This window comes from Fusarium proliferatum, assembly GCF_900067095.1.
Source record: "Fusarium proliferatum ET1 genome assembly, contig: FPRO_scaffold016, whole genome shotgun sequence".
NCBI lineage: Eukaryota > Fungi > Ascomycota > Sordariomycetes > Hypocreales > Nectriaceae > Fusarium > Fusarium proliferatum.
Window position 1 is genome coordinate 335,709 of NW_022194805.1, and position 12,315 is coordinate 348,023.

The window sequence follows — 12,315 nt, forward strand, 5'->3', positions numbered from 1 at the left end:
TTCCAGCATCTGTCACGGTACAGGCCCTCGTAACTGATATATCGATTTCGTTCTTAATGGCCTAGAGCTATATCAATACTTCAAAAGCGAATATTGCATATGACATCTACAGCGAGGGCCGTTCCCCTTCAGTTGATATGGATGAAATGCACATCAGGGTCTGTCAGCAAACGCCCTATAGCCAAGGTGCCCCCGTCTCTTCCCCGTAACCTAGGAAGTGAACCCTGTGCTCAACCAAATTGCCTCGCTTACGTAGGACCAGTGGTGGGGGATGGAATTGACTCTCAGGGATTGCCGTTCGTACTGACAAGACTGGGAGGCTCGTTGCGCCAATGCAGCTCGTCGCTCGTCGCCATGAACTGAACCTACGTACTTACTGAAGCAGGCCCCTCTAATATCTCAGTCTTTGCAATCTATACAGAAGTAGACTCTAGAATGCTAAATTGCGCGGCTTGAATTGAGCTGCTACATTTGAAAGCTTAATGCCGCATCTGCTTCCCAACATGCTGCCGCCTCACTCCTGCTTGCGGCACAGAAGGAAATGGCCCGATTACTCGACTGGACTCTATTACCTTTCACAGACTGTACAGCATGTGGCAAGACATCAGTGCAGCACTGAGTAATAACGCCGTGATACAGGTGTTTATATCCCTCAGTCGCTGTGTCATCCTGAACAAATCCGGAACATCCGGAACCATCACCGGCGGCCCGAGATATCTCCCTCAGCTTGCGAAATCCCCTCATTACGTCAAATCAGGTTACTCTGCCCGTCAGAAGACGAATGCGACGGCTCCGATCTCGAGTGGTATTGCGGATGCGATTTGTGGAGTTTCCCGCAATCACATGCATTAGTTCACTGATCATCTGCTCCTCTACAGAGCCTCAGCGTAACCTCAACCGAAATAGTGGAGTATTATCGACAAAGCACTAAACAGTATTGGCTGAAGAAACGGTGCATGGCCACTGTGGCGACAGAATCAACGGCAGCCTCTCTTCCTCAACATCGTCTCAAGCGTTGATCCCGAGCCCGGGCAATAAGCCCCCAAACTACAATCTCACTCATCAATGCTCAAACGCGCGGGGCTTTCCCCAACTTCCCAATTCAATCTCATCACTCCACGTTGATCAGGAGATAAAAAGTCACAGTAACATGTTATGGCACCACTTACCCCAAACGCGGGCACGTATCGGAAGCTCGGCCGTTCATTTCCCCGTGGGGTTAAAGGGTCTCACATGCTTTGCGGCTCCGAGAAATATTGGGGTACGCCCCGGAGATACGAATGTCATCGCCCCCTCTCCATTCCGGAAGTGGTAAGATTTTGGGGTTTCAGAGGGATATAAGGGCTTGCTTGGCGCCTACACTTTTTTGTCTTCTACTTTATAGCTTTATGAAGAGAGAACATCACCAACCTTCTACACTTATCGTTATCTTATCAACCGGACCATCACATTCCAGTCATGTCTATAGTGCAACCTATCATCCGAGATCAACTCGTCATCCACGACGATGATGACTGGGACTCAGTGTACCACGTCGAATGGGAGCCCGATGCCAACTTCTTCACCGGCTCTGAACTTCGACCCAGAACACCACTATGCAAGGCGACAGCCGATCACCAAATCACACTAGCCCGCGCCGCAGCGCTGATTATTCGCGCATCTCTTAACAACATCCCGTTAGATATCCCGGACTTTGATCCTTACAAACTGACCGGCTTCCGGAAACAATTATACCAATGGATGCAAGCGTATAACTCGTCTCAGGCGAGTAAGCTTGTGCTAGGTGATGTGACGATGACGGTTACGATTGAGATCTTATCGTCGCTTACGCGCATGGGCGTGGAAGGAGAGATTTTGGCTAAGATTGGACCAAATCTGGGAGGCATTTTACAAGGAACTAATAATCCGATGTCGCTGCTTTTGGAAGGCAACAGGTTCAATCGGATGCAAGACGGGATGGAGCTGATACAGAAGATGAGAGGGCATCTCCGACAATACCTCTCATCATACGCGGCAAAGAAACCTGTTTTGAACGTCCTCGAGGTCGGCGCCAGTACGAGCAACAACACACAGACGATATTCGATGCGTTACGAGAACAGAAGAGTGTATCATATACTCTTACCGACTCGTCGCTTTCAGTGCTGGAGCAGACCAAGGCGGGCACCACCAAAGACTTCCTCAAGCTTAAGAGTCTTGACATAAACCGCGATGCTATTGAGCAAGGCATCAATCCCAATACCTACGACATTATTCTCGTTAACAACATCCTTCATACAGTTAACTCTCTCTCGGAAACACTGGCGAATTTGCGCAAACTTCTCGTCCCTGGCGGTGTCCTCGCTCTCGTCGGATTGTCAGACATATCACCCGCTTACAGCCTGATCTTGGGTATGAATGAGAATATGTGGCCAGGTACGTGTTCTACTACTCACATTGACCATTTAGAGTCACTGACAAGTGATTTAGATGAACGGTGTGAACAATTGCCATACCCTTCGAACGATGATTGGAACAAGCTGCTGCAGGGTAGTCAGTTCAGCGGGCTCGAACCAGCGACGAAGACATTCGACTACATCGGCCAATCCTGCTACTGTGTCATCTCAACAGCGGTGGCTTCGACTCAGCGACTAATGGTTAATATTCTACCGGGCTCAAAGGACAATCTGTTCAGCTTTGCGGACCAACTGGCTTCCGCACTGGCAGAGAACGGGACAGCGTCTACAATCACGCCAGCACGTCTAGAAGATATCTCGTCACGATTCATTTACGTCGTTCTCGATGATGGATCCAGCTCCCTTAGCGAGTATCAAAGTCTCCACAAAGCGAATAACGTTCTTTGGATCAGCATGGGGGCTGGGCTCTCGACCCAACGTGAAATGAACATCATCAGTCGTTTCGCTCGCGACGCTCAGAAGGATAACGAAAACCTCAAGCTAGTGAAGCTCGACGTCAAGCAGGAGTATCCAGAGTATGCAGACCTTCTTAAAGTTGTCATGCGGATTATACAGGTGTCGTTTCAAGAGGATCGTGGTTCCAGGACGGAGTTGGAGTATGAGTATCGGAATGGGAGGGTTCTTGTACCAAGGGTAAAGGGATCTGGTATGACACAGAAGTTTGCTTGAAGGGATTAAGCCAGGCAGAGGGATGGACCTTAACGATTTGGAGTTAGTTTTGTCTTGGGGGCACAGTTCGGAGTACGCTTTGAGTTGTTCATTGGAGTTTGAGATAGCACTTACATCGGGCATTCGTATCAAATGTCCCTTCGTTCGCTGAATAAAGTACTGTTTGTAGTCGCCCTTTATCTTCAAATTGACTTCTAGTATCCTACAGACAGTTCTGACCCCTTTTGATGAAGCCCCCTGATCGATGGAGCAGGACACTTGGGAGGTTCATGAGAAACCTAGGCTGCTCATTATTTACGTTACTATCGTTAATTAAGGACATGTATACGCTTCAGTATTGGCGAGCCTCCGCTCGAACAGCTTATAATGCTCAACTGTTCTGTGCCCAGATGCCTGTCACGTAGGAACCCACGAAGCCATGATACGTGTAGTGCTAGCTGTCCCGTTTTCTGGCAGTGCCAGAAAGCAAAGGAGAACAGAGACTACCGTCATCTCTTAAAGAATTGGGTCTGCCAGTGTCAAACAAGTATCCATAATACCTGATATACCTCCTACTCGATCATCCCTCCGTCTTGGAATCACTTCCTCCTCTCTCAACACTCTTCCATCTCTCACTTCCCATTACCCAACAACATCTGACAATCTGTACCCTATCTCAACACACGCTATCTTCATCGCATCCCTCAAGTGTCGTCTTCTAGTCGCTGGTTGTCAATACACCATATTATCTTCTTGTCCCCCAATATCTATTCATTCCCAACAAGGTTGGCATTATCTGTTGTATTGTCTCGCCTTGGACCTTTAGACTAATACTCTACCGTTGTAGCGACATCGGCTCTTTGACCGTCTCAAGATCCATCTCTCACATGATGTCAGACCTAGTCCCCACTGGAATGTCTGAGTTGGATATCTATCTGAGAGATAGATATACCCCTCAAGATACTACCAACCAGTTGACCAGCACACCAGAGGAAGCGGCTGATATTCGCAAGAAATGCTCCTACGTCCGAAAGAAGTGGTATTTTCCCGTGCTAGAGAACCTCGGCCCCATCCCGAAGGGCCTGACAAGTCCTCTTGGGACACCAACTGCAGGTCTCGGGCCATTCGAGAAACTTCCGGGAAACATTGTAAGCAACATCCTCCTTCGCCTTGACGTGAAGTCCTTTCGGAACTTCCGAAACCTCAACGCGAAAGCGCACCGGATCACAGAGACCGTAATCGACTGCAAGGATGTCATGGTTCATGGAAAGGCCGCTTTTATCAGCATCTCTCGCACCGGCCTGAGCCGTCACATTACCATTGGCGAGATACACCTAGCGCTTACATCCCACAAGTGCAATTTCTGCGAGGAATATGGGCCACTCTTGTTCCTACCGACATGTACTAGAACATGTCACGAGTGTCTCAGAACCTCAACTAGGATGGCAATGATTGGGACGGAAGAGATACTTCCATTCTATACTCGATTCGGGATGTACAAAGGTCACGGCAATCGTTCTCATCTCCTCAAGTCTCTCCGCAAGTCATCTATGGCGGTTATGAAAGTTCGCGACCATCTACGCCCTAGAAGAATGATTAAGAATGTTCGATGCGTCACAGTAGACGATCTCTTCTGGTTTCAAGAAGAGTTGGGCTTCGAGACATCAGACTCGATGCGAGCCCTGTTCGACAAGGAATGGCTCCATTACCGGACCGCTGCATGCGTTAACTTTCCCTATCTCAACACCTCCACAGGTGTACTAGAGAAAGGTCGTAGCTGCAGAGGCTGCCAGGAGGCCTTTAATGAACGAAGACTGCAGGCAATTGCCACCGGAACTACCTACGGCGCTGTCGCTAACCGCGACACTTGCTACTCACACGAAGGTTTCCAGGAGCACTTTCAGAATTGCGAGCACGCAAAGCTAGTCTGGAAGAACAGCGAGCTTCCTGGTCGGGAGGCCTGGTTTGCCGCGAATGGCGGTGCTCACTGGGGAATCACAGAACGAACCGAATACTGTGACCGGTACGTGGCTCAGTTGCCGGAGGTAAATAACGAAGAGTTCTGGGTTTCGGTTGGCGTTGCTGCACAAGTCGTCTTCTACGCTTGTCTCTTGATTGGCTATGCCAAGTGGCATACCCTAGCGGCTAGTTCTGGGGGAGTCTGATCAGGAGGCTAGAGGGAAAAGGTAGCAAGGCTTTGTTCGGTTTGTCTATGGTTTTTGTCGTCTGGATGAGATCTTATGCGACTGCGATGAAAGGGAGATGAGACTATGGTTATGCGATGGTGGAAGAGTAGCAAAGCTAGCAGATAGCAAACATGTAAGAGTCTTGTAAAGTCCATGATTCCGTGAAACAGTGATGAATCCTGTCGTTGAAGATAGTGACGACAAAGACGTGCCTCAGCGTGCGTCAGTTGACAACATGCCGACACTACATGCATTCGCTCCCACCCGTATCACTATTGGTCAGAGTATTACTGACGGCTCTGTTTCCGAAAGCCTCCAAACCTCCGATAATCACAATGTCTACTTCATTCTTACAAAGCTAATTCTTAAGCTCTTCCCATGTTCCTGAACATATCAAGGCAGCCTTATATCCAAGAACTAGATGATTCGAACCCTTGTCTTGAACAAACAGCTTTACAACCCATCATGGTCTCATTAAACGCAACGGCATCGTGCTTAGTCCTCTAAGAACTGTGAATAATCTAGAATCGGGGTTTGCATACTCATTGGTCGCCCAGGAAGGACGACGTGAACGTATCTAAAAGCAAGTTGGCTGGATTTCTGGATACTAGATACATGCGATAAAAGATTGCCTTTCTTGATTAGCTGTGAGTCTTCAAAGAACCTGGCAGCGACTGCCACGTACTTTTATCCAAAGTAAGTTCGATGTAAGTTCAAGATCTCAACCCTGTCACTGGTTGATCTCTCACAGGAACTCACATTTCTTGTTTGACTTTATCTTCCATCCTATCGTAGATCAGAGAGCATCGAAGGCATAACTTACCTCGCGATGCACATGACTCAAATTTACTCAAATGGCACTGATAAAATACTATACCTCTTACCGTACTCCACGTCCACCGCCAAAGTGTCCTTTCCTAACCCTGCCAGAGACCATGAATCACATAAGCGAGAGTTTAGGACTTAAGTACTTAAAGTGTCCGCAGTCTTTTTGTTTTCCTACCAATCTTTCTCATCTCTCATCTCTCGGAAACTCTTCCATCGATTACATTCCATCTCAACACATGAACGAAATGGCTTCCATATCTGCAGCAAACATCAACTCGGTGCCAGGACCCTCCAGTATCCCGCAAGACATAGTAGCCACTAGAAGTCAAATTCTCAGCGCTTGCTTTTACAAACGTACCAAATACTACTTTCCCCATCACGATCCCCAAGTAGAGCAATTTTCCAAGGATGTGTACCGGTTATTCTCCCACTGTTACAAAACTGAAGTCCCAAACCTGGGTATTTTAGCGCGCCTCCCTCAGGATATCCTCGAAGGTATCCTCTTGCAGCTAGACATAGATTCGTTCCGCCGGTTTAGACAAGTTAGCCGGAGGGCGCGATACCTCGCAACAGCTCTCCTCTTCTACCAGCGAGTTCTGCGCCACGCCCCTGATGCCCTCAATGCTTTGAGACGAACAGACCTTAGCGGTTATGTCTCATACTCTGATGTCTACACCGCACTAATGACAACGAAGTGCACTTTCTGCGGACAGTTCGGCGATTTTTTGTTTCTCCCTACTGCTGAACGCTGCTGCTTTCAGTGTCTTCGTACTTCACCAGAGACAGCTCTCGTCAACGCAGCACGCATAAGTAGGAGACAACCTTGGAAGGGCTTTTACACCGACCACGCTGATGCCATCACCAACACCGTAGAGTCGATGGGTGTGCATTCTTTCAAGACACACAACTGGGATGACGTTCAGAAAATGTCCAAGACTCGCGGCGTTCTAGCAAAGGACTTACTAGCCGCTTACATTAAAGTCGACAGCACCCTGGACGAACCTGGCCGAGCCCTTCTAAACCCCGGGTGGCTACACTACCGTCTCGCAGCAAGCATCGTCTTCCCCTGCCTCAATCTCCGTAGGGGAAAGGTCAAGACCGGGGTAAGCTGTATAGGCTGTCACAGGAAGATCTGGAGTCAAAACGACGCATCGCTCATATCCGTGTCGGACGCAAATATCTCGTCCAATCCGTGTTTTCGAGCTCGCGATCGATCATACTCTGAAGACGAAGCTGTTTCGCATTTCTCCCAATGTGCGGAGTCGCAGCGGGTCTGGCGGGCAAGTGGAAGAAATAGTGTCCGATGTATGTTTATCCAGCAGGGGGGGATTCACTATTACAAGGGGAATAAGTGGCGGCGAGATGAGGAGAACTTGAGTGGTTGAGTGAGGCTTGAGTATTTCACCAGTGGGACTGAATATAGAAGAAGCCTCAAAGTCTCATCAGTCCACAATGATATCTTGAACATAAATCTATATGTGATCTTCAACACAGCAACCCATTCGAGGTCAGCACAGCCTCATTACGTAGCGTCACAACTAGAGTCTCTCGCTCTCGCTTACCCTGAGGCTGACGCACTAGTCTCGATCCGTCAAGCCATTCGAGATAATCCAGCCGCGCGATTGTCGGAGTCTCCTATTGGTTCAGTATCTGGGTTAATTCAGATCTTAGGGCTGAGCACGATGCCGTTATAACCGATGACGAAGTGGCAGGCATTTAAGCCGTGTTTACCAGCTACTTAAAGATCTTACGGTCGCTGATTTATTTATCGTATTCAATTCCTCGCATCTCACTCACATCTTGTTTATCTCTCTCCAACAAACTCAACTCTTGATCTTGGGTTCTTGTCATCATGTCTTCCTCCAAAGAAGCAGAACATCTCGCCAACTCCTCTCAGCCGTCGGATCCCTCACCAGCCTATCAAGCAGAAGCAGGCCCCTCATCTGCAAACGAATCATCGTCCGATAAGATCCCAACCGCCGAAAACCCCTTCAACTTCCCCTCCGCATCTCCTCTGCCCTCTTACTCCGAAGCCTCATCCGCCAAAGAACCGCCGATCGCCATCCCTCAAGAGAGCCCCACCCAAACATCTCCCTTCTTAAAAGCTTACGCGCCCGCTCTTCTCGGCCATGGCATCACAAAAGAAGCATGGGGATCGTTCCTTGATACCATCTCTGCCTTCATGACAGCCAAGGTCGGAGAACGCGCTATTAATCACGCGGGAGACGTCGCAAAGAACATTGGCCAACAACCCGTCAATTACGTCAAAAATGTTCAGAACCATGCTAAGAGCGTTGGCAAGAACATCGCCGCCAACACCAAGCGCGGAAACATCCTCGGTGCAGCAGCTGGTGTCGTCGGGGGCGCTATATCAATTCCTCTAGGCGCTGTTTTCGGTGCTGTAGGAACAGTCGTTAGTCTTCCAGCTCGAACAATCGCAGCTGCTACGCGGAAGCCAAAAACAGCCGCTGAACGCGCGGTCGCATATGTCGTTGTCGCGAATCACGATTGGTTGAACAAGCGAGGCCTGCACGCGAGCCTGGTCACTACCGAACAATTATCAGAAGTCGTTGGCGTGTCTGTAAAGGCGCTGTTGGAAGCTTCATCCGAAGGCGACAAGAGCGCTGGGCCACTGGGGCCTTTGAGTGCGCTGAGTGATCATATTGCTCATTTGGAGGTGAATGGGCCTGGGGTTGTTGATATTGGGGCTGAGACTTGGTGGTTGGTTCTGGTGAGGATAGAGGCAACTACTTGAGCGATTGACCTGGCGTTAAAATGAGCATTTTTCTATTTTTATTCTCAAATAATTTTATGGAGGGAGGCATTTGACGATTTCGTTGCGATCATGATGTTTTATCGTGAAATGCCGCTTTAGTCAATAACGTTGAGTCACGATTCATCTACCCCGCATACGTGCAATTATCAGTACACCTCGTGCACCAATTCCCGTCAGCCGATTTCGCTCACAAGACTCATATCCCAGCCAAACCAACACACGACTATCTTTACCGTCCATATAACCACTCTCATTACATACCCTCATTCCTTACTACCTCAAACTATCATCACACTTAGCGTCATCTCACCGCCATGGCTCCAAGCCCCCAGGCCATCTCGGGCTACTTATCCAGCCTCTTCAGCCTCGCCGGCAAAGTCGCCGTTGTAACTGGCGGTTCATCAGGCATAGGCCGCGAAATGGCGATAGCTCTCGGTCGTGCAGGCTGTCGAATTGTTCTTGTCGCGCGACGACCCAAACCTCTTCAAGATACTATTGATCACCTCGCGGATCTTCACGTCACAGCTGAAGCGATCGTCGCTGATCTCTCAGACCAAGCTTCGGTGCGCGATGCGATTCATGCGATTAAGACAAATGCTGGAACACCGGATATTCTCGTTAATGCGGCGGGGGTTAATTATAGACCTCATATGAATGATCTCTCCCAGGGAGCTTGGGATGAGACTATCGCCGTGAATCTTACTACACCGTTCACACTCGGTCAGGCATTTGGACCCAAGATGGCTGAGAATGGATGGGGACGTATCATCAACATTATCAGCCAACAGTCTTTCCGAGCATTTGGAAACAGCGGTGCCTATGGAGCTTCTAAAGCAGGTCTTTTGGGTCTGACACGCTCGCAAGCTGAGGCATGGTCAAAGCATGGCGTTTTGTGCAACGCGATTGCGCCAGGTCTTGTTGATACGCCCTTGGCGCGTGCTACGTTCAATGATCCGGGCAAGGCAGATGCTCATGCTGCGAGGACGATGATTGGAAGGAATGGGCTACCGAAGGACTTTGCAGGTGTTGCGGTTTGGTTGGCAAGTGATGCTAGTGCTGCTGTGACGGGGCAGACTATCTTTGTTGATGGAGGGTATTCGTCCACGTGATAACCAGTTGAGGATTGGCTTGAGGTATGATACCACGGACAAGAGAAGACTGGCAAGATTGTACAGCTCCGATAGATATAGAGGCTTTCACTACATACTATACTCGACTCATACATACATCCTCATTTGCCATGTTATGCCTCACCAACCAACGCATGCCTATGCCCTCTGATCTGCCTCTTATGCAACGCCCTAATAGTAAACGCAATACCAATCAACCCCACTGCCATCCCAACCATAGTAGGATACCCCTTAGGGTAACTCGGCGCCTCAACCTGCTGCCATATGATCAATGGCAACCACGCCTGAAACACATACGCCATCTGATTCATTGCCCCCGTAACGAGCGCCCTCTCCTCGTTATCGTCACTGCAAATCTCATGCGCCCACGCAAACGTAAGTCCACTGATCCCGCCCCCAAAACCACAGAGCATGAAGCATACCCACGTAAACGGCGTCGGGACTTTCCAGACTGTGAGCCCGACGTAGGCTATTATCTTGACCAAGCCGGAGAATACGATGGCGGGCCAGCGTGCGCCGCGGAAGAGGCTGTCTGATGTCCAGGCGTAGATGAGCGTTGTTATGACGCTGATTACTTCGACGATGGTGGGGTAGAGGTTTACGTCGCGGATGGAGTAGCCTTCTGATTTGAGCCAGAGAGGAAAAGCGGGCTGGGAATTTCCGCCGTTGCCGTTGTTGAAGAGGATGTACAAGAGGACCAAGGTGTAAATATGCCAGCTTGTGAAGATCTTTTTGAACTTGGCCTTTGTGTAGGGTGATCGTTGGGCTCGACCTTCAAGTTCCATGCGTTTCTTTGCCAGCGCGATGTCCTCTGGCGTGAAGTACCATGCTCTCGTAATCTCAGGCAAGTCAGGTAGGAAGAAGAAACCTGATATGGCGATGGGGAGAGACACGACTGTGTTGGTGATGAAAAGCCACTGCCAGCCTTGATACCCATGGACGCCATCGAGGTTATGCGAGCCAGCCATGAGATAGCCTGAGACCATGGATCCAACGTTACCCATGGCGTGGAAGAGACATGAGCGCTTCGCAAGTTCGTCTTTGCGATACCATGATCCAACAATGTATTGCATCCCCGGGTAGAAGGTACTCTCAGCGAGACCGATGAAGAAACGAAGGACGTAGAGTTGAGTGGCGTTTGTGCATTTTGTGAGGAGGATCGTCAGGACGGACCAAGTCACTTCGCAGGCGGGGATCCAGATACTTGGTCGAATGCGCGTCAATAACATGTTACTGAGCAGTTAGTATACCATTAAAAGTGATGGGGGAGGAGAAAGTTACCTTGGGATCTCGCCGATGACATACCCAACAGTCCAGCATGTTTGCATATAGTTCAACTCATTGCCGAACAGATTCATGTCTTCTTTCATCCCAGAAACAAACGCATTGTTGATGTTGACCTATCTCGTCAGTCTCATTACATAACCACCGCCGAGACTCACATACCTGATCCAAGTACTTAATAAAGTAACCCAACGACGCCAATGTCATAAGAGCAGCATCGAGCTTGAACAAGAACTTGCGCTCTTCAGGCGATTTGTCAAACGTATCCCATATGTACGACTTCCAGCTCCTCTTTGGCGTTTCTTGTAGAACAGCTACAACCGGTGCATCTGAGTCCGAGCCTGGAATAGGCTCCGGTGTGCCGTGGACCTTCTCGGTAGAGACTTCTTTGCTACTGTCTGCCATGTTGATTGTGTACTCGGGAATGGGGTAGGGATGAAGGTGGTGGCTGGTCCGGGAGAAAACCTTCTTTTAAGCTTATTTTCGCGGATGGGAATACGACCTTAATTCCCGCCGGGGATTTGTCCCCCGCGAGATCGTGATTTACTACTTTTAGTAATCTTGTCGCGGTGTAACCGATGTAGCATCCTGCGTGGCGAGCGGGATGCATGAACAGTATGCTATAACCAACCCAATCACCGAACGAACAATGTACTGCTCATTCTGCACATCAATGGCGTCAGCGTCTTTTCTATTAGTATATTTCCGAAATTACTCAGATCAGCGTTGATAAGACCAAGAGCAGGAGTCATGCATCCGCGATTGTAACGTCGGGGTAGGTTGGTGATTCGCTAGCTGCGGTGACGTGACCAACACCTGGTATGTGGTGATCATCCAGTTCAGCATCTTACTTCCGGGCAACAGAACAGCATCCGAGATAAAGCCATAACCTTGTTGCGTTGATGAAATCCTTTGAAAGGAGTTAATACTTAGAATGCCATTCTGTTACTCTTTATCTTACAACAAGTTCATTCGGTAGGAACGTGCTTCTGGATATTTGGCTTATCCA

At 49.2% G+C, this 12,315-nt stretch overlaps 6 protein-coding genes across 6 annotated transcripts; 5 read left to right on the top strand and 1 right to left on the bottom strand.

Moving 5' to 3' along the window:
• Window positions 1-1,458: 1,458 nt before the first annotated feature.
• On the top strand, window positions 1,459-3,123 carry FPRO_08969 (uncharacterized protein; the record flags this gene model as incomplete). Its single annotated transcript, XM_031224544.1, has 2 exons — window positions 1,459-2,413; window positions 2,468-3,123. The coding sequence occupies 2 exons, from the start codon at window positions 1,459-1,461 to the stop codon at window positions 3,121-3,123; spliced, it is 1,611 nt and encodes a 536-aa protein (XP_031089793.1).
• An 869-nt stretch (window positions 3,124-3,992) lies between these two features.
• On the top strand, window positions 3,993-5,267 carry FPRO_08968 (uncharacterized protein; the record flags this gene model as incomplete). The annotated part of the gene is made up of 1 exon (XM_031224545.1): window positions 3,993-5,267. The coding sequence occupies one exon, from the start codon at window positions 3,993-3,995 to the stop codon at window positions 5,265-5,267; it is 1,275 nt and encodes a 424-aa protein (XP_031089794.1).
• A 1,094-nt stretch (window positions 5,268-6,361) lies between these two features.
• On the top strand, window positions 6,362-7,501 carry FPRO_08967 (uncharacterized protein; the record flags this gene model as incomplete). Its single annotated transcript, XM_031224546.1, has 1 exon — window positions 6,362-7,501. The coding sequence occupies one exon, from the start codon at window positions 6,362-6,364 to the stop codon at window positions 7,499-7,501; it is 1,140 nt and encodes a 379-aa protein (XP_031089795.1).
• A 467-nt stretch (window positions 7,502-7,968) lies between these two features.
• On the top strand, window positions 7,969-8,871 carry FPRO_08966 (uncharacterized protein; the record flags this gene model as incomplete). The annotated part of the gene is made up of 1 exon (XM_031224548.1): window positions 7,969-8,871. The coding sequence occupies one exon, from the start codon at window positions 7,969-7,971 to the stop codon at window positions 8,869-8,871; it is 903 nt and encodes a 300-aa protein (XP_031089796.1).
• Window positions 8,872-9,206: 335 nt separating this feature from the next.
• Window positions 9,207-10,001, top strand: FPRO_08965 (uncharacterized protein; the record flags this gene model as incomplete). Its single annotated transcript, XM_031224549.1, has 1 exon — window positions 9,207-10,001. The coding sequence occupies one exon, from the start codon at window positions 9,207-9,209 to the stop codon at window positions 9,999-10,001; it is 795 nt and encodes a 264-aa protein (XP_031089797.1).
• A 134-nt stretch (window positions 10,002-10,135) lies between these two features.
• Window positions 10,136-11,711, bottom strand: FPRO_08964 (uncharacterized protein; the record flags this gene model as incomplete). Its single annotated transcript, XM_031224550.1, has 3 exons — window positions 10,136-11,255; window positions 11,304-11,422; window positions 11,469-11,711. 3 exons carry the CDS (start codon window positions 11,709-11,711, stop codon window positions 10,136-10,138), a joined length of 1,482 nt encoding a protein of 493 aa, XP_031089798.1.
• Window positions 11,712-12,315: the final 604 nt, after the last annotated feature.